Source organism: Eulemur rufifrons, chromosome 3, assembly GCF_041146395.1.
Source record: "Eulemur rufifrons isolate Redbay chromosome 3, OSU_ERuf_1, whole genome shotgun sequence".
Lineage (NCBI taxonomy): Eukaryota > Metazoa > Chordata > Mammalia > Primates > Lemuridae > Eulemur > Eulemur rufifrons.
Genome location: NC_090985.1, coordinates 56,684,257 through 56,706,724, shown reverse-complemented (window position 1 = coordinate 56,706,724; position 22,468 = coordinate 56,684,257). Strand labels below are relative to the sequence as shown.

At 33.5% G+C, this 22,468-nt stretch overlaps 1 protein-coding gene across 36 annotated transcripts in view; it reads left to right on the top strand.

The window, feature by feature from the left end:
- Nucleotides 1-22,468, top strand: part of RIMS2 (regulating synaptic membrane exocytosis 2) — a 640,638-nt gene that overhangs the window by 289,280 nt on the left and 328,890 nt on the right. For all 36 annotated transcript variants that reach the window (XM_069466111.1, XM_069466135.1, XM_069466114.1 and 33 more), the window contains one exon: nucleotides 19,413-20,338. In XM_069466111.1, the coding sequence (XP_069322212.1) occupies nucleotides 19,413-20,338 (926 nt within the window). The remainder of the gene's footprint in view (nucleotides 1-19,412; nucleotides 20,339-22,468) is intronic.

Genomic DNA, 22,468 nt, shown 5'->3' with positions numbered 1-22,468 from the left:
AAATAATTAAACTTTAATTAAAATTTTAATTTAATAAAAATTAAATGTATTTTATAATGAAGTATTTAAGGTGATAGTAGTCAGTTATAGCTTCAGACAATCACTAAGGTTGTCTATATTCTTAAGGTTTTATAAATTGTGTCAACTGAAAACTAAGCATGTAGTAAGCAAAATAGAAAGTATTGAAATAACTTTCATTTAATATAATAATTAACATTCTGAAATGTTCATAGAATATAAATATTTTCTTATTATGATATGACTATTTTGAGCAATCAATTTTGAAGCCTAGATGTTTATAATTCATTTTAACAAATTAGCTTAAATAAATTATATTCAATTACTTTTTGTCATCAGATATAATCTTTTTTGTTTTCTGAAGCAAATAATTTGTTATAAAGCATTGTGAGGAATTAATTAGTCTTTGATTGGTAGTTAAGGTAAAATAATAATGAATAAATAAATACAATAAATGCAAAAGTAACAATTTTTAAAACTACAAAATTAGTTGTTCTACTTATGCTCCTATACTGTCAGATAATAACAATTATGAAAACAATAACCTCAACAAAAATAACATATATCTTCAATGTTAGAAAAATCTGTAGAAAGAACAAATTAAATAAACAATAAAATTCCATTTTTGTGCAAAACAAGGAACTTCACTGATTAGAGTGATTTAGGCTAAGAAATAATGAGACTAACAGATGAGTCAATGGAAAGGTCAGAGGTAGATGCTATTTACTTTGATCAGTATACAACACTTTCTGGAAATGCCTGCTACCAAAAGTTTTATGTACCCAAATAATAATTACCATTATTATTATGTCTTCCTAATAATTTTTAAAATGAGGATTATAATTATAAGCACGTCATGTGGAGTAATGGTCTGTTATGAATTTGTTTATTGGTTCATTTGCTTATTCATTATTTGTGCATCATGTAGACAATATTTATTGCACATCTTTTCTAGTGCTAGGGATACTTTTCAACAATTGGAATCACAGAGATTGTAAAGACTAAATAGTTCACTATTTTTTTTTAGTAATCTTGCTTGGAGACATACACATAAATTAGTTAACTAGCCAAGTTTCTAGTATTATTAAATTTTTATTTGAAGCATCGTTTTACTTTATCAGTGATGATGAAATTTTTATTTGAAACGTTGTTTTAACTTACTAATGGTGATGTTTTAACTGCAAATCCAAGAACTAGAAATCATCATATTTTTTAACTTGTATTTTTTTGACTAGCCCAGAACGAACATGTCAATTCCTTCTTGTCCCTGATTCTGTTTTTATCATTTTAAAAATAAAATATAATGTAAATTGTTTACTTTCTGGATTTTTTTCTTTATCATTCCTGAACAGTAAAATTTTTTTTATTTCTTTGCTTAAGTTATAAAAAGATCATGATTCTATGTGGCATCTTTTTAAAAAAAGTCTCTTGAAGTTTAGGAATATGTATTTAGTATTCATTATTAATGATAATTGCATGAGTAAATTCCCATGCATTTAGATTAAATGCACTTTTAAAAACAAGTTTGATTAAATTATTTCATGGTTTTTTTCAGACAGGATTATTCAAATTAAGTATGCAAAAATTATGGTTGTATATAGATTTCATTTTTTCTTTATAAAACTTCTATCACTCATTAAGATATGAAAAATGTTTATTTGAATCTATTTGGTATGTTCAGTTGATATAATTCATGAGGAAACTGACCATATTTCCCTCTAATTTTGTTAAACTGGAGATCAGATTTTTATTCTCTGTAAGCACATATGAATATAGTATAGTCTTATTTTGGAATAAGACATAGAAAAACTAATGTAACATACGTATTATTAATATAACATCTAATGCATTATCATTACTAATTTCGCATATAGGTTAAGCATTTAATATCAAGTAACTTATTTTTTTTAACCAAATCCATTATTTTTTAGCTTCTCCTTTTTATTTGTTAGTTTCCCCAGCTCTTTAATTGACTTTAGGATGGATAGTTTTCTTGATATGTGCATTTCATGTATAAGGAGTGTTCACACAAAGCATATTGTTTTAAGAGCATAAGCCTTGGAGCCTGAAGAGCTGGTGTTGATGTCTACCAGCCAAAGACAACCAGGAACACATCTCTAGTTAAAGTTTGCTATAGCAAGGGAGGCTCTGAAATTTTGGGGAATCTCAGTTAGAAGGGGTTAAGGGAAACTTGTTACATGAGTTGGGCTTGTATTAGGTGATTTGGGGGAAGAATTTTAAAAATGGGGTTTGTGTTGAATTTGATGCTGTTAGAAAGCAGGGGCAGTTTGAGTATCTTAATTTTTATCTAAGAGGTAGGAGGAATCAGTGGTAGAATTGTTACTGGAGAAGAAATGATAGTCACTTATGGCAGCTAGGGTAGGGGACATTTAGTTGCATAATGTCTTTGTTTTATCTCTGTTCAGACATGATGATGGAGTGGTGTTGGATTTTGACTTGTTCCATAATGCTCACAGTGGGCCCTTGGCTGATGTTGATACTATGTGAAACCGTTTTACAAGGGGGATACTAGTGCCCAACTGGTAGCAACTAGGCCAGCTACCAGACGATAACTGTAAGGGCAGCTTTTTCTTTCACTAGTTTAAAATTCCTCTTCTGCTATTTACTTGCTATGTGATTTTAGGAAAGATAAATAACTTTGTGCTCAATTTATACATCTGGAAAATGAGGATGATGATAGTAGTAACTTCTTCATAGATTACTTTGAAAAATCAATTAGTAGATACATGTAAAGTGCCCACAATCTAACCTGTTACATGTTCAGTTTAGCTAAACCACTCTCACTATCACTATTACCACCGCCACCACACTACTGCAATAATAACAAGAATAATTTTTAATACTCTTTATCGCATACATTAACTTAAGGCATACTGTCTTCAAGCCCTCATACCCATTATAGAAATATAATCTATCAAGTAGACAAAAATACTCTTGTTGGCTAGTCAGTACATCTTCTCTTTCATTATGATGGAGAAACACTGTCAAATTCTTACTATTCAATGTTGTTTATGAAATTTATTTATTCATTGGACAATAGAATATATATTTTCCTACAAACCTTTTCCTTTTCCTCTATTTCAAATCTTATTCATTTAACCCCTCAAGAAAAAAAAAACATTAACACTTTTGATGTTTTTTCTTACCTCCTACATCTAAGTTTCACATATTTAACATTCTAAATATATTTTGTTTCTTCCTTTTCCACTGCCTTAGTTCAGGACTTCAAAATTTCTTAGTTAGATCATTGATCTTCCTGCTACCAGACTTGCTCCTGGTCCCTTGGTTAACCAGACTATTGTAACCAGACTATCTGCTAATACAAAAAATTTGATGATGTCCTTTTGTCTACAGGATAAAAGTTCAAATTCTTGGCATGGTTTTATAAGCCTTTTTCAATTTTCACTCAACTTTCATTTCTGGCTTCTCCTGCCACTCCTGATTTTGATCCCTATTTTCTGTTTATACTTTATTAACTATTTTCTGCATCTTACCTTTTGTGCCATTTTGAATTCTTTGTGAAAAGAACTGTGATATAAATAATTCCAATGTATAGAAAAAGTAAAAGGGATTTTGTATAATAAAAACGTCTAGAATAGTAGTTCTTCATAGTGGATACCTCAAGATGTCAATTCAGTTTTATAACCTAGTGCCATCTAGTGGTGACTATTTTCAGATTTTTGTTTTTGTTTTTCCTATATGGCGCACTGGAGAACTTTAAATACAGTCTGACACCCTCTTTTCGTGTCTACTGTCAATTTACTGGCCATGGTGGATCTTTGGAAGTCATATTCATAGAGATTTTTTTAAAGCTCTGACATGTTTTGATTTCATAAATATACTTAAACTCTGTCACAATATGCAACTCAAACAAAAGTATGTGGGATCAGGGGTAGAATGACATATTCAAGGAATTGCAGAGATTTTCAGGTGTCACTAAGTTAAAACCTAAGATGTTTTTCTACATTTAGTTCTTTTGAGATGTAAAATTAACTTGATTGTTATAATGATGGGTAAAGAATTCCTCTTTTCTCCATTACTCTCTTTCTTTCTCAAAAAGTGACTGAGCTCCTGATAGGGTATTCTTTGACTAATGAATTGATGTCTCTGGATGAAGAGTGTTAGCTGTTTATCTAATGATTGCACTTTCCCCTCCTATGCTATTGTTTAGCTAAGCAGTGGGGTATAAGCAGTGGTGTGCTGGTAAATATTTGATAATCAGCTTTCCAAAGGAAAAAAGACCTGATTTGCAGCATTTGCTTATTTCCATGGTGTCAGTATTCCATGGCTGATTTTAAGCTACCAACGTGACATCACCGAATACAGAATTGGGAGGAGGTGTTCAGAATGGACTCCAGCAACCACTGAATAAGGAATTACAACCTGTCCTATATTCTTCTGCCTCTTTCATTTGAAATCATTCTACCCTTAGCTTATACTCCATTAGACAACCTACACATATTTTCTGTTCCTAGACCCTTTTCACGTATGCTAACCTTTTCTTTACTTTTTGTTTATCTTCTACTGAAATAGCAGCCATGTTACTTATGACCCTACTTGTCTTAGAATTTTCACTTGAGACGAGTGTCTCTCCTGTCTCAGCATTATGTTTAGCTATATATAACATAACCACAATGCTTAAATAGAGAAGGAGTTTATGTTTTTCTCATGTAAAAAGAAGTCTGGAGGTAGATAGCTCAAGGATGATACTACCGCTTAAGGAAGTCAACAGAGACATACGCTCCTTTTGCTTAATGCTCTGTTACCCATAGTGTGTGGCTCTCAAACTCAAGATTATAAGAGGGCTGTTGAGTTACAGGCAGGAGGACCACATTGCAGTCAAGAAGATAGACTTGTGTATGCCAGCTAGGTCTATCTCTTTTCATTAAGAATAAATAGCTTTTGTAGAAGCTGTACCTAATAAACTTCTATCTAAATCTTATTTGCCTGAACTATGTCAAATGACCACCTACTAGCCACAAGAGAGCCTGGAAAAGAAATCTTTTAGACTAGACATACTGCTGCCTTGAATAAAATTAGGATTCTATTTTTAGAAAGTTAGAGAGATTACTCACTAGGCAACCGTCTGTGTTTGACACGTCTCTTTTGCCTTAGGTCCTAGTTCAACCCTATGAATTCTATAAAACTATTAATTCTTACTGCTACGTGATCAACTCTCAGTTTAAGCAAAGTGTTATTTTGAATCCTAAATCATGAAGTCCTGTGTGCAATACAGTTGCTTTAACTGAATACAATTCTAGACTTAAATGTTCTAGGGTTTTGATAGGTTGGGTACCCTCTTTCTTTACTGCTATGTTTCCTCTCATGTGCACTAGAATAATGTTCCTGACCTTCTTCTACTCCCTCTTCTGCTCTGTTCTTCAGGATAACGAAGTGAGCATAAGTAGCAAATTCTTTGTCTTTTCTCTTTCTCTTGGGAACAAGCTGCTCACAGAGAGCATACATTCTCTCCTGTTCTTGCTACAAGTTTTATAGGAACAGGCCATAAAATAGTATCAGAGCAGTGTTGTTTATGCCTGGATGGGTATGTTGGTCTGATTCTGAGGCATGGTATTCGGAAGCCCACTTTTTGTGTATATACAGATCAATTCTTCAATTTCAGTTTTGTCAGTAACAGAGGTAATATTTCATGTACCATAATACCTCTTCTTTCTATTTCTGAATTAGCTTAGCAGTTGGATGGGAGTAGTTTAATGTGAATTACTTAAAGCAGCTTGTTTCTGTTGTTTGAGACATATTGGTTATGATTTGTTATCTCTTTCTAGTTTTAAATAGAACAAGCCTAATATAATTATCATGTGAAATTTAATGTTAAATATATAATCTTTTGATTTTTTTATCTCAAAAGAGATTTTGATCTCATTAAATGGCTGTTTTTGCTATAAAACTAGAAATACTTTAAAGAAACCATATGACAACAGCATGTATAATGGTCCCAGAATACTTAACTTTTCACAAAGGAAAAACCAATTTTCATAGAAAGAGAGTTCATAAATATCATGACAGCTTATGATAAAGTAACATACAGACTTTAGGGTCTGTATCAAACATTTTGTGTCAGCCAAGAAGATTTTACTTGCAAGTAATAGAAAACGTCGCTGAGGCTGGCTTAAAAATAAAGAGAATTTATTTGTTCACCTGATTGGAAACTTCACAGGTATATGTTGATTCAGGTGAGGTTTGATCCTGAATCTCATATAATGTGACTCAGGACCCAATTTCTTTCTTTCTATTTTTAATTGTCACTAACTGGATGTTAACTATATTTGGGGAAGGCTCCCCTCAACTCATGGCCTTGAATTATCTTTTAGTAACTCTGAGAGTTACATGAATGAATCTTCAGTCATGAAACAGGAAATCTGTGTCTCTGTAGTGTCAGACCAATGTTCTTTAGAGTCACTGTGATTGGACGAGCTTAGCCATCCTGAACAGAAATGGTACATTCACATTAGCTCTGCTAATTATGGCTCATTCCTGGAGTAGGCGAGGCCAGTTCAATCCAAACCATAAAGCTTAGAATGAAGGAGACGTTTCTTCCATTCCAAGAAGGAAGAGAAATAGATGACAGAGAGCCAACAGCAGATATTCACTAGTTACTTCCAGAGTGTATTTCCTATTTTCTTCATCTAGAAGACTTTAAATAACCCCCAAATTCACATATTTTTAGCTTGTTACCTAACACATTTTCAGAGAACAGATATAAATTAAAGGGTAAACAAATCATTTCATAGTGTGATATTATTTTCTATCAGTTACATATCCACATTTAAAAGAAAATCCTAACTCTCTTGACTAATGTGGTGATTCACCATCCTCATGGTCTTAGGCATGCCTCTTAGTTGATACTCCTCTTTTAATGTGGTGTTTAAAAAAAGAACACCATGTTTAAAATATTATCAGATTACCCAGAAATACTTAATGAAATTTAACAACATTTTTCTACAGAGCTCAGCCCCAACAGTGTCTTCGATTACATTCTGCCTCTTCATCTTACTTGGGGCCTAGCTCCAGCAAGCGTCACAATTTTTTTTTTTTTTTTTTTCTTTTTCTAATACATCACTGGCAGAGGAAATTTGTAGAGGAGTGTGGGGGAAGACACTGGTAAGAGGCTAAGAGATTTTCTTTTTTTTTTTTTTTAAACACACATACACACACACACACACAAAAACTCCAGCACTTTATTTCTTTATTTTTTATATTTTGAGACAGTGTCTTGCCCTGTTGCCCGGGCTAGAGTGCCATGGCATCAGCCTAGCTCACAGCAACCTCAAACTCCTGGACTCAAGCAATCCTCTCTTGCCTCAGCCTCCCGAGTAGCTGGGACTACAGGCACGTGTCACTATGCTAGGCTAAATTTTCTATTTTTAGTAGAGATGGGGCCTCTCTCTTGCTCAGGCTATTCTCGAACTCTTGACCTCATGCCATACTCTCACCTCGGCCTCCCAGAATGTTAGGATTACAGGTGTGAAGCACGCGTCCAGCCCTAAGAGACTTTATTGAAGAAAGATTTACTTCAAGGAAAGAGTAGAATTGTTAAAAGAGGTATTTTATAGAAGTTTTGCTTAAAGCTGTGAAGTGCTTCTTCACCTCCTCAGGGAACCTTCCTTGCAATTTCCATTATGTTTCAGTGCTTTTTTGGTACTGTAGATACATGGATTTGGGGAAGACTTTCTGAGACTGGGAATAGAGTGAAAACAACGGCACCCCAAGATATTCAGTTGACCCTTGAACAATTAGTAGGTTAGAGGTGCTGACCCACTGTGCAGTTGAAAATCCAGGTGTAACTTTTGACTCCCCCAAAACACAGGTACTAATAGCCTACCGTTGACTGGAAGTCTTACTGATAACATAAACAGTCAATTAACACTTATTTTTTATGTTATGTGTATTATATACTATATTCATGCAATAAAGTAAACTAGACAAAAGAATATGTTATTAAGAAAATCATAAGGAAGAAAAAAATATATTTACTATTCATTAAGTGGAAGTAGATCATCATAAAGGTCTTTATCCTTGTCTTCTTCACATTGAGTAGGCTGAGGAAGAGAAGGAAGAGGAGGAGTTGGTCTTGTCTCAGGGATGGCTGAGGTGGAAGAATGGAGGAGGTGGAAGGGAAGGCAGGAGAGGCAGGCACATTTGATATAACTTTACGGAAATACATTATAATTTCTGTCTGACTTTTTGCTTTTTCATTTCCCTAAAAGTGTTTCTGTTTGATACCAATCCTTCTTCCACCATTTGCTTTCATTTCAGTGCCTGGATGATAGAAGGGTCGATATCATAAAACAAATCAAAAGCTGTCTTGAATAATCGGAACCCTTCTGCCAGATTGTCTAATGGCAGTTTGTTTTCTGGCACCACTTCATCTATGTCTTCTTCCTCATCAACTGGCATTGGTTCGGAAGCACTCATCTCCATCACATCATGTTCTGTTAATTCCTCTGGTGTGGTGTTTATTAGCTCTTGAATTTCTCCAAAATCAATATCTTGAAACCCTTCACCTCCCACCTTTTTTGTCATCTCCACAATTTCTTTCATGATTTTCTTCAGTGCCTCTGTTGTAAATTCTGTGAAGTCATGCACAACGTCTGGACACAGTTTTCTCCAGCAGGAATTTATTGTTTCGAGCTTGATGGCTTTTTCTATAATAATGATGGCATCTTCAGTGGTGTAATCATTCTAGACTTTCATTATGTCCTCTCTATCAGGATTCTCTTCTATAGCATAGACAATCCTTTCCATAGAGTACCCTGTGTAACGAGACTCAAAAATCTTTACGACCCATGATCTATAGGCTGAATTAGAAGCATTGTGTTTTGGGGCAAGTAGACCAACATCTCTGATGTTGAGCTCATGGGATTCTGGGTGGCCAATGGCATTGTTCAATATCAAAAGAATTTTAAAAAGAAATCTCTTGCTAACAAAATACTTCCTGACTTCAGAAACAAAGCATCAATGGAACCAATCTGGGAAAAGGGTTTTCTTGTCCAACCAAAAGACTGGCAGCTATTGTTTATTTTTTCCCTTCAAGCATCCAGGGTTAGCATCTTTACAGATAAGAGTAGTCCAGATCATAAACTTGACTTCATTTGCACAAGACAGTAGAGTTAGCCTATTGAATCTTCCTGCCTTAAATCCTGATGCTCAGTTCTCTTCCTTACTAATAAATGTCCTTTGTTACTTTTTTCTCCCCAGAATAGAGCACTTTTATCTGCCTTAAAAACCTGTTCAGGCAAATAACTCTCTCCTCAATGATTTTCTTAATGGCACCTGGGAACTTTTCTCCTGCCTTTTGGTCAACAGAAGCTGCTTCTCCATTTACCTTGACATTTTTTAAGCCAAACTTCTTTTTAAAATTATTAAACCATCCTTTGCTGGTATTAAGTTCTCCAGCTTTAGATCCTTCACCTTCCTTTTGCTATAAGTTGTCATATAATGACTTCACTTTTTCTGAAATCATATGAGTCTATAGGTATGCCTTTCTTATAGCAATCTTGCACCCACATAAGGTACATTTTCAATATGAGATAAAAAGTTATTTCACAAAATGTACAGGGTTTTCATGTCTGCTGGCATAGCTACAGTGACAATTTCACAAATTTCCTTTTTTTTTTATTACAATGGTTCATATACTGGGTTCATTTACCTTGAAATGGCAAGCAACCATAGATGCAGCCCTCAATCTATGGTACATATAAAGCAATTCAACTTTTTCTTGTAATGTCATGATTTTTCTCTGTTTCTTGAGAGCACTTCCAGCATCACTAGTGTCAATTCATGTGGGTCCCATGGTGTTTATTCAGGGTTTATGATATTGCACTAAAAACATGATAAAGAATATGTTGAGAAGGGCCTGTGATCACATTTTACTGTGAGACACAATTTCCTGGAGAGACAAATTGTTCACACAGAGATGATTATCATCACAGTGTTTTAAGTGACTACTTGCAACACTTGAGCTCCTACAATAGCAACAGGAGGTGGCTTTGAAATTATTACAGTAGTATGGTATGTGCCACAGTTAATTTTATGCAGTTATGATTTAATACTGCATCTTTATGTTTGCTTGTAGTTGTCCTGACTGCAAATGGCACCTGTGTTTGTGTGCATAAGTTTCAAATTTTTATAATAAATTTGTGTATATTTTATGGCATTAAGTGATAAAGTAGACCAATGTCTGCAAATATTTTATACATTCATGACATATATAACTTTTTCTTAATTTTTTTGATATTTCAGGTCTACCTGGTTCATCTGAGAGTTTTTTTAAATTGTCACAAATCTCCAAAACGTTTTCCAATATATTTATTGAATAAAATTTACATGTAAGTGGACCTTCACAGTTCAAACCCCTGCTGTTCAGGAGTCAACTATAATTATAAATTTCAGCCACCTTTGAAGACAATCTGCTGGAGTCTACTTTATAGTATTTTACTGGTCTTAATGAATTAAGGAATAAGAGTATCTATCTTCCAAAAAATACATTGCATATGTAAACAGTGGGGTTGATTGCAGTATAATTTGAAGCAATGCAGTATTGGCATTGATAGCTAAGGAACAACCTACATATCATGCTGACATGCAGATGTTAGGTGCTGTTTTCTCTGTGTGAGAAAGAACTTTCTGTTAACTGAAAGATAAATTGGGTTTCTTTAATTTAGTTGAGTCAGACCTGAATGTGAAGATCATGTAGAAATAATTTGTGTCACTTTTTTCAGCTTTGTTTGGAGATATATAACATACTATGTGTATATTTATATAACATATAAGAGTTATATAAGAAACATTCTATTACTTCACTGTACAAATACTGGTACAGTGAAGGTTCTCACATTTAAATAAGATTTTTTTGTTGTTGTTCAGCTAAGTGCTCCAGATACTACTGTATGATTTGGTCATTATGAATTCTCTTCCAAGAAAAATGCTGTTTAGCAAGTGCTTTCTTTGTACTGCCATTCTCTAGGAGAATTTAGTTTAGGCAGATTAGTGGCAGGCTAATTGACAGAGCTGTAGTTCTGTTTTTCAAAGATTCTTTCTGTTCTATAATCAAGAATCAGTTTTTCTTTAACTCCTCACCTCTCCCTATCTCAAGTGATGAAGTTTTCTCCACATCTCTGGAAAAAAATCATTTAAATTCTCAAATCACTGGTACAAAACAACAGAATATTCCAGTAGCAGGGAGAATTAAGAGGTTGATATTCCTGAGACGGATGCATTGGAGGCATGTCTTTTGCTAATTCACGTCAGAGTTGTATTTTGGGTAATTTGTGAATTTATATTTGTGAGTTTTGGCTAATACTATTAAGTTTATATCATAGATAGCTGTGTAATTAGGCCAATAAAATCTACCTTTAATATAGTCTAAAAATTTCCATGTTTATGTATCTTTATTTACTTATTTAGTAAATAGTTATTGAGTACCTTCTGTGTGCTAGGCATTGGGATAAAGTGGCCAAAATGCTGGTCCATGCTTATAAAATTTAAACTTTGCATGTGGACAAAAACACTAAACATAAATAAAAAATCATAATTAGAAGGTGATGTGTTAAGAAAAGATAAAAATGTACATCAGGTAAAGGAGATTGAGATTGAGAGTGCAGAGCGGGACAGGAGGAGACTGAAGTATGAAATAGAGTGGTCATGGCAGGACTCCTTTATACAGTGAGATTGGAGGGTAGACTTGAAGAAAGTCTCTAGTGACTAGAATACAAGATGATGTCTCTGCTGCTACTTGGAAGAACAGCATTTCAGGCAGAGGGAGCTGCTAAAGCAGTGGTCCTAAGGTGAGAGCATGCAGGTGAGGAAGCCAGTGTGGTTGGATCTGAGGGAACAAGGAGCGAGCAGTAGGAGAGGGCACCAGAGAGTAACAGGCGTCAGATCCCATAGACCTTGTAAGGAATTTGGTCTTTATCATAAGCAAAATAAGGAGTGACTGGAAGGTTTCCAGCTTTTTAGTGGCACAGTCTGACTTACATTCTTGCAGCTGTGTTGAGACTGGGCTTTAGGGGGATCGGGTAGAAGCAGGGAGACAGGTTGGGAAACTTTTGTGAGAATTCACACAAGAAATTATGGTGACTTCACCAGGTTTGTACCAATGAAGGTGGTGAGAAGTGTTTGGACTCTGATATATTCTGATGGTAGATCTAACAAGATTTCCTCATGAATTGGATGAGCAACTGGAAGGAAAGAATTACCATTAACTGAGAGACTCCTGCTTCTACTTCAATCCACTTATCTATATTTCCTATATTTTAAAACACTGTAAGATTTTTTTTCCCCAGGAAGGAAATACCTAAGATGAAAATTATTTATACACATGTTTGGCTTGCAGTTAAGAAGCAACTGTTTTTCTTTGGTATATACTTCTAGATGTGTTTGTGTCCTTTTATAGGAAGAGATTTCTCTCTCTGAATAACCTTGGATTTAGGCCCTAACCTAAAAATCTATAAGTCGTCTCTTTGGAGCAAATAGAAGAAGAAGGGAAAAATGGAATTGGAGTTCAATAAAGGAACTGCAATACTAAAAGAATATAATGGTGACAAGCACTATTATTGACGAACATGGAAGGTAGTTATTGGCTAACTTGCACTTTTTTCCTCTTCCATTTCTCCTGTCTTGCTCATTGTGTTTCTTGGTATTGTTCTCAATGAATCTTTTTTCATTGAAATTTGTGCCTAAGGCTGCCACAGACTCAGATAGAACACCTTAAAGAAGGGAAATAAAACTATTATAAGTTTAAATTATCTTCCAGTATAGAATGGTTTCCAATCTTTGTGCTTATTTTTGACATGGCAATTTTGGGAGAGATGGTGGGGAGAGGGAAGTGGCATAATGCGTTACTATAGGGGAGCATCATTTGCACATTTTGTAGAGATTTGAATATTTAAAGACTTCATCTTTCAAGTGTAAGTTGAAGATATTGTCATGAATAAAATAAAAATTAATTTAAACTGATATCTGATACAAAGAATCTTTTGTTATTTTGTACTGCTTCAGTAAATGGATACTAAAATTACAATTCTCATGAAAACTTTTTAGACTCCAGTTTGGATCCTCTTAAATTTGAATGCATGGGAAGTACTTACAAAGGGAATAAACAAAACTTGTAAAAGTAAAGAGTTAAAAATGGAGAAAATAGTCCTAAAAGGAGAATAAACATATGGAGGGAAAGGGAGAAGGAAATTGGAGCCCTAGAAAGATCAGTAGAGAGTGAAGGGAAAACAGTAGTGGTATTAGAGGTGATATAAATGAAAAGTCTGGGGTGGGCGAGTAAGAGGAGATAGAAACAAGGTGAATGGTAGAGAAAGACATCGGCATCAGAGTGTGCTTTACAGTTGGAGGACCACCACCAAGAGAACTCAGTGATGTGGTCAAAGTGAATAGAAAGAAAAGTAAAGACAAAGAAGGTGTGCGATTTATAGCATCAATTGCAATGTTGTTTCTGAAATTTTCTGAATTTACCAGCCTGAAAGAATCAAAATAATCTGTGGGAATATTTTTTTTCAGTTTGATATGAACTTTGAGGGTGAGGGTCCAAATGGTTGAATTTTATTATGGTTTTATATGCCTATGAAAAATGAATTATTTAGAATTTTTATTACTGTTCTCTTTGAATAATCTACAGGTCTTTATTAGGAATCTCAAAGTAAAAAATTACTTTCTCTGTCCCCACTTCTCCCACAATCTCTTCAAGACCTACATTTACTTCTAGAAGAAAATTCTATAGATGAATACTGTACTTAATAGTTGAATGGTGCTATCACATATTCCTGGACCCTCATTTAAACTTCATATTTGTAAAACCAAAAAGCACAGTACTTTTACATCTCTCCCTACTCTGCAAACACTGGCCTTTTCTCATTTTTATATAAGTTTATTTATAATCATTTAAATATAATTCTGAGAGATGTAATATTAACATCTGGGGAATTGGCTTTTGATGGGAAGGCATCTGTGGTGTTACTATCTTTTTTCTTTTCTTTTTGTTGAATGACTAGATGGAGGCATTGAAATGTTAAGTGATAAAGTGAGCAAAGCTTGATTTAAACTTAGTGTCTAACCAACTTCTCAGTTCATGGAGCACATTATTTTTTAATTAAATTTCTACAGAAACTGCTGCTTGCTGAACCTTTGGGGAAGCATTGCCTGTTTGGTAAAGATTAAGAAACTTGACATTGAATAATTGAAAAGAAGTTACAAAATATGCCTGTTAAGCCATCACTATACATTTTATGGTGAAAGCTGAGCAGCACAATTATCAATAACAAACATTGAACTCTGTTATTTTAGAAGTACTGTAATTCATATAGGAGAATGTGATTTCTAAATTTCTAAATCTGCCAGTTTTAAGTATAGTGCCCAGAAATGCTTTGGATGTAGGTTGCATTTGGTGTTCAGTATTGTGAGGCACTAATCAGCTAAGTACCATAATCCTCCTTACAGGGTACATTCTTACTTGACCTGGAGCTATATACAGCTACATAGTAACAGCATTAAATAATAACCTTTTCCTTAACAGGTCCATCACTAGAGGATTTTATGAGCTCATCCTTGAATGAGAGTTGCTTTATGTGTAACTTTTTAGTAATTGAGTTTTCAAATAAAATGATTGTAAACAAGTAGAGACTTTCAAATCATCTGATTAAGGATGGCTCCTATGATTTTGCCAGGGTTAGAAGGATTAAATGAAAGCACTGCCTGGCACAATATTGATGTATTTTTGTCAACATGATGCTTCATGCTCGACAGATGTGCATTGGTTGAACAAAAGGTAAAACAATAAAAATATATTAAATATTAATTGTGATATAGAAAAATTTATCTATTTTATGGTTTTTGATAAATATAAATTGATTTGTTAAAAGCTGTTTGTAGGAATTTCAGGAATGGAACCTATATATTTCATGTTTTACAGGATAGTATACTTCTGTTAAATACTTGATTTAATGTATTTGAACAGCTTAGAATTTTAGAATTTGATTGAAATGTTATGTTTAAACTTTTTGGTTGGCATTGTGTAATTGTATTAATGAAGTATTATGTTAGTTTATTTAACAATATCCATGCTTTATAAAGCTTTTAAAAAGACGGAGATATTTTTTCAGATTATCGATTCTTTAAGTGTCATTTATGTCCTTTTATTTTTAAAATGACAATTTTTTAATGACTTCTACTAATAAAGATTATAAGAGCTTTTCATATAAGTAGTGCTTAATTGTAATAATATAAAATTTGAATTTACAGAAATTAGTAATCTTCAGGTTCTTCACTCTGTGTCATTATAAGTCTTAAAAATTGCATATGTCTTCAATTGAGTTAAAAATATGTGAATATTACAAGTTTCCAGGTAATCTTTCACTGTCCTTATAAATGTTTTCAAATGTTTACTGGATTATATTTTCAAATACTTGATTATTTTATAGTATATAAAAAATAGTATATGATCAGTAATGTAGGTAGTATAGTAACACAAACCACACGTGATGGTAAAGTTTATAATATTAAAATGGAAATTAGGGTAGAAACATGATGAATTAATATACAGTATGTAAACGGAGACTACCTTTGGGAAATTAGGAAAGTGCTTTTAATTGGGAAAAAAAATCTTCTTATTTGGAGTATTCTCTTCAGTCTGAATAATTTTTGGACATGGAATTTTAAAGAGTCTAATTGGTAGGGTTTCTTAGTCAAGCTATTATGCACAGTCAGAATAACATTTACAATGGAGCACCAGGTGTGTTACGTAGCTAGAATATTTAGATACGGATTGAATAGTTGGTCCATATGACAAAAGATTATAAGCCATGAATAGAAATGACACCCATTAAGGTAGATTTAGGATGTCTAAAATGTGATGTTCTATGAACTGCTTCTAGTTAAAAGCAGTATAATATGGTGAAAGAGAAAATAATTGTAACAGCCTAGCTTTCAATAAAGGAAAGCAAGATGAGTAGACATTAGGTGAATATAAAGTGAAAATAAATATATACTGGTATTGTTATATCAGAAATAAGGATTAATAGGATATATAGGAGTTAAAATTAAATTACTATCTTTTATTCTAAAGAAAGGCATAATTTCAGATTTTGCCTCTTACTTTTTCAGGATCTTTGAAGGATTAAGTGAAATATAATATCCTAGATGCATTGCTCCATTTCTTTGAATTATAACTGATGGGTTAAGTACTATCAAGTGCTTTATGATTCTTTAGAGAAGTTTATAGTTATCATTATATTCTTTTGCCTATTAAATGTTTTCTACCTGATAATCATAAATGATAAGGCTTGCTTATAATGGCCAGTAGTGAAAATATAGACTAGATACAGTAATTGAGTTTTCATAGACTTTCTTCAGTTCCTGTAAAGAATATAATATCTAAGAAATATAGAGGTTTTTAAATTGTAAAGGAGAGTATATATGAAATAATTACTGATACAGTTGGTAAAAATTATTTTGACAGAGTATTGTAATATTTTGGAGTAATTAACATCAGATTCTTCATTGTTAAGAGTATTCTTAGAATGAAATCTTGCCTTTTTTCTAGCATAGCTTTAATAATATACTATAAGGTCCTGTACCTTAAGGTATATTTTTAAAAACCTAAGTCCAGGTAAAGTAACAGTGACAATAGTCATCTCAATTTCAGATTATAACCACTATTCTATTTTTACTTAAATCCAATACAAATCAGCATCTACAGTATGATTCACATGCTTCAGGCAAATTTCATAATCTCTAGAACAAAGTGATTGCAGGATTTAATATTGAATTCAATTTTCCTAAGGTATGAATTTTAAAAAGCACTTAGATGGCTTGCTAGGGACTAATTATTAATAGCCTTTCTTTTGGAACTGAATTCTATTATAGGAAGTAAGTATTCTTGTTTATCAATGAAATAGAATATAATACTATGTTATAAAGACTCACTATATTCACTTTATTTATACTGTACTTACTTTACTTTCAAAAATTCTTGTTAATTCCTGAGAGTAGCAATGAAGTGTTCCTTTCCCCCCCCCCCCATTTCTATCCTTTAATACCCACTTTGATGTTAAATATATTACTGGAAGTCCTTAATGCTTTAAGCTTTCATTTAGGCACATTAACTTGATGAAGTTGTGGTATACATATTATAAGATCATAGTCCCTAAGAAATTGAAGAGGGTTTAGAATCATTCAGCTTCTTAAGAATAAGGATTGTCTTATTAATTTCTGTATTCCTAGTCTATATTGTAGTATGTGGTATTTAGTTCTTAATACATGTTTGCTAAAAAAATATGAGTTGATGTGTACAATCTATGCCTCTCATTTTATAGCACAGACTCCCCCAAATTAAATGGTTATATAGGTTCAAATAGCTGGTTAATAGCAAAAGTAGGAGTAAGAAATGAAAATACCTTAACTCTAGCGTTCTTTTAATGATACACCACTATTGTTCTAGAGTATTTTTTCTTTAGTCATATGTATAAAAATAATGACAAAAGTAAAATGAATGATGTATGATACACCATTTGAGTGCCCTGTTTTGATTGTAAATTTTAAACTGTATGAGGCTATGGTTTTATGTGACAATTGTAACATATAAATTTGTCATTTAAGTCCTAAATGTTTTATATGTACATGTAAATGCTAAAAATACCCACATCTACTTGCTTAATTATAAAAAATTTAGGGGACAGACTAGTTCCTTCATTTACTACAATACTTTCCCTTTACAATTCCAGGTTAGAGTCTATCTTGGTTTTCCACTTGTGTGAGACTTGCAAGGTGGAAGAGATACAGAAGCCTTTATTGTCAAGCAGTAGTTGTTGGCAGACAGATAGACAGATATAAAAGTCTTAGTGGCTCCTGGGCAAGCTCCTGTTAATTGGCCACCCTGATGCTATAGGCAGCTGAGATAATTGATGGCAAATTCCCAGAGATTCTTGAGATTCACAGCAGCTTAACTTCCATTTTGAGAAACCTTGTCCTTGGTTCTACAGGCTAAGAGCAGTGGCACTAACTTCCCTGGCCTTCATTCTTCTAGCCTCGTCAACTGTTGTGTAGCTTCTGATTCCTGTATTAAAATACTTCTTACCTGGAAAACGTAGGGTGACTTCTGTTTTTATTAGTGAACCCTAATTGATAAATTGGCTGACTATATTCCAGATATGTGGGAAAGGGGATTCAGTGACACAGGGGATATTTTAGAGTAGAATGATGATTTTGCTGAAGTGGGCCATCTTGCTTTTGCTCCCCCCCCCCCCCGCCAAAAAAAAATATATACATATATATAGTGTAAGAAATTTACTACTAAGCTGTTGAATCTTGGTCATCTTTAACTATAACTGACCCCACTCTTACGTTATCTCCTGGTCATGTCTGGACAAAATCCCCATAGCAGTTATTTTAAACCTTTTGTATTGTCTTCAGCATTCCAATCCTATTGCTTCCCATGACTAATAGTTCACTTTATCTGAGTTCTTTCCAGAGAAGAAGACAGTGTGACTGTTTGTTAACAGAGCATTATAAGTGATTACAAGTTCCACTAGATTATACTAGTGTTAGAAGGGCAGGTTGAGAACTCAATAAGCATTTTTTTTTCCCTCTGAGACTGTAAGGAAATATGAGGGATCAGATGTGAAAATTCAGTAGAAAAATATCACCAACCTGGCCTTAATCTTAATGAAGATTGAATAAAAATAGCAACCCTTTCTGACTTCTAGAATTTTTGTGATCCATAAATTATTGTTGGTGTTTATTTACAGTGCTTATCTCAAGTTTGATCAGTAAAAAAGGTTGGAGACATAATGATAAAACAAAGATTTAGATGAACCAATACTAGGAGTGATCTAGATAGATGATGAATGAAAATTAATTTTTAAAAAGGCAGCACTTAGTTTCAGTCAGAAAGTATTCAACTCTTGAGCCAAGTCAGTTTGACTTCATGACTTTTTCAAGTAACTTTCCTATCAAGGTGTCAGGAATAGAGCAAATGGAAGGAGGTATTTTTCTAAGCTACTGAATAACAGTTCGAAGACAGCACAAGTATAAGAAGCCAAGCAAGGAAATTAGAATAAAGGCCATTTTACAGCAGCAGAATATGATGTTGATTATGTAATTTTGGAGTATATTCTGTATATAGTGTTTTAGGCATTTAAAAAACTACAACAAAAGTACCTTTTAAATTACTTATTTGAACTGAATAAAATCAATATTTCTAAAACCATTATTGTATACCTTCAAAATGAAATGGAAAAAAATGGCAAAAGAACCATTTGAATTTATCCATCAACCTGCCAGCAAATCAGTGAAATGGAAAAATGTTTAAATTTTTCTCTTCTCATTGTTCTTTTCCTTTGCTTACTTAGGAAAAGGAGTCCATCAGTGTCCAGAGATCAGAATAGAAGATACGACCAGCAGGAAGAAAGAGAGGAGTATTCACAGTATGCTACTTCAGATAGCGCAATGCCTAGATCTCCATCCGATTATGCTGATAGGCGATCACAACGTGAACCTCAGTTTTATGAAGAATCTGATCATTTAAATTACAGGGACTCCAACAGGAGAAGTCATAGGCATTCCAAAGAATATATTGTAGATGATGAGGATGTGGAAAGCAGAGATGAGTATGAGAGACAAAGGAGAGAGGAGGAGTACCAGGCCCGCTACCGAAGTGATCCGAATTTGGCCCGTTATCCAGTCAAGCCACAACCCTATGAAGAGCAAATGCGTATCCATGCTGAAGTATCCCGAGCACGGCACGAGAGAAGGCATAGTGATGTTTCTTTGGCAAATGCCGAATTGGAAGATTCCAGGATTTCAATGCTAAGGAAGGACCGACCATCGAGGCAAAGATCTGTATCTGAACGTAGAGCTGCCATGGAAAATCAGCGATCTTATTCAATGGAAAGAACTCGAGAGGCTCAGGGACCAAGTCCTTACCCACAAAGGACCACAAACCATAGTCCTCCTACCCCCCGGAGGAGTCCAATACCCATTGATAGAGCAGACATGAGGCGTACTGACTCACTAAGGAAACAACACCACTTAGATCCTAGCTCTGCTGTAAGGAAAACGAAACGAGAAAAAATGGAAACGATGTTAAGGAATGATTCTCTCAGTTCAGACCAGTCTGAGTCAGTGAGGCCTCCACCCCCAAAGCCTCATAAATCAAAGAAAGGAGGTAAAATGCGCCAGGTTTCATTGAGCAGTTCAGAGGAGGAATTGGCTTCCACACCTGAGTATACAAGTTGTGATGATGTTGAGATTGAAAGTGAGAGTGTAAGTGAAAAAGGTAAGCTCTCTAATCACCCATGTTGCTGTAATTGATTAGTTAAGGTTTTTTTTTCTTTTTTTTTTTCAGGTTGTTTTGTGAGTAAACATTTAATAGATATTGCTACCTTTATTTTTAAAATTTTTAGTGGTGGTGGTCATGTGAAGAAAATTTCAACTTATGAAAAAAGTATCTTCTGTTGTTCATGTATAAGAAAAGTCTATTGATTTTTTAAAATTACTTTGTTTTGGAAAGCTTTCCTGCATCATTTGTTGGCATATTTTTAAAATATCTATTAGCTATAGTTTTAGAAATAACTTTTGTTTTTTGTATCTCCTTATAAAAGTAATAATATGTTCACTATAGAACATCTGAAAAATTTCTTAAAGTGTGAAGAATGAAATATAAACTATCCATATTCTTTTCACCCAAATATAACCATTGTTAACCTGTTCTTATCTTTTCTTTCTTTTTTCCTATGCATGTATAGTTTACAGATTTATAAAATTGGTATCATACTATTTATAATTTTGTATCCTGATTTTTTCAGTTAATATCATATCATCAGCTTTTTTTTTCCAAGCCCTTAGATGTTCTTTAGAAATATGTTTTAAATAACTGCACTAATGTTCTATCTTAAGAATATGCTACAAACTAAATACTTCGCTATTTGGGGCACTGTGGTTGCTTCCAATTGCTAATGTAAATAATATTATAATGGTTATCTTTATACACAATTTTTGCTTACACCTCTGAGTATTTCAAAAATATATATTTGTACTTTAGATTTTTTTTAACTTTAATTCAGATTACCCACTTGCTTCCCAGAAAGGTTATAACATGCTTTATTCCTGTCATATGTGCCTGAGCTTTTGATCTCAATACGCTAACTCTTTGCCAATTGAATAGGCCATAAAAATGCTATCTTTGTCATTTTAATCTTAATTTTGTTGTGACATTGAATATTTTTATGTTTATTGGCATTTGATATCTTCTTCTATGAATTATCTGTTCATTCCTTTTATTTATTCTGCCTACCTTCCTATGAGTATTAGTTTTTCCTCTTACTGATTTGTAAGAACTTTCTATGTATTTAGGATTTTACTCTATTTAACTGTTACTTGTGCCAAATATATTCTCATTTTGATGTTTATCTACTAATTTTCCTTGATTATTTGGAAATACTGAATTTAATATAGGTATACCTTTGTATCTTTGGTAATTTTTTAAAATTACTTTCATCCTTAAAAATTCTTTATTAATCCCCAATCAGTTAAATATTTGACTTTATATTTTCTCAGTTTTATTATTTACTCTTTTAACCATTAACTTTTTAATCTTTCTGGAATTTATTTTGGTGTATGACAAAATACACCAGATTGGTAAGTATCATGCCAACACCCTCTCTTTCATTTTCTCGTACCATTTGTTGAATAGTCCATTTCTTGTTTATAAGAATCAACAGGAATCAACAAGGGAATTCAAGAAGGCAGCTAGGTGTGAAATTACTATAGAATCATTTTATAATATACCAAAATAGTTAGTTAGAAAATATAAATTAAGAGTGGTTCCCATTCTGAACTAAATATAGAAAACATGATTTAAAAACAACTAACAAGAAATGAGGAAGCCTACAGGAAGAGCTACAAAATTTTACTGCATAACATAAAGAAAGATGTGAGTAGCAGTTCATTTCATGTTCCTAATTTTAGGAAGGCTAAATACCATAAAGATGCATGTTCTTTCCAGATACTTTCTTGGTGTTAATAACATTGTAGACATAATCCCAGCTGGACTCGGAGTGTCTTATTTCTGAACTTAATCTGAAAGAAAAAACACTAGTGAGAATAGCCATTAGTAGGGAGGGAGAACTCACTTAACCAGGTATTAGTGAAATGGCAATGATTGATAGTGTGGTAATGATAGAAAATTTGATAAATAGATCAGTAGAAATTTTTTTTTTCAGACAGACTCTCTTTCTGTCACTCTGGGTAGAGTGCAGTGGCATTATGGTAGCTCACTGCAATCTCAAACTCCTGGGCTCAAGTGATCCTCCTGATCCTCCTGCTTCAGCCCCCGGAATGGCTGGGACCCACCACCACACCCAGCTAATTTTTTCTATTGTTAGTAGAGACAGGGGTCTTGCTCTTG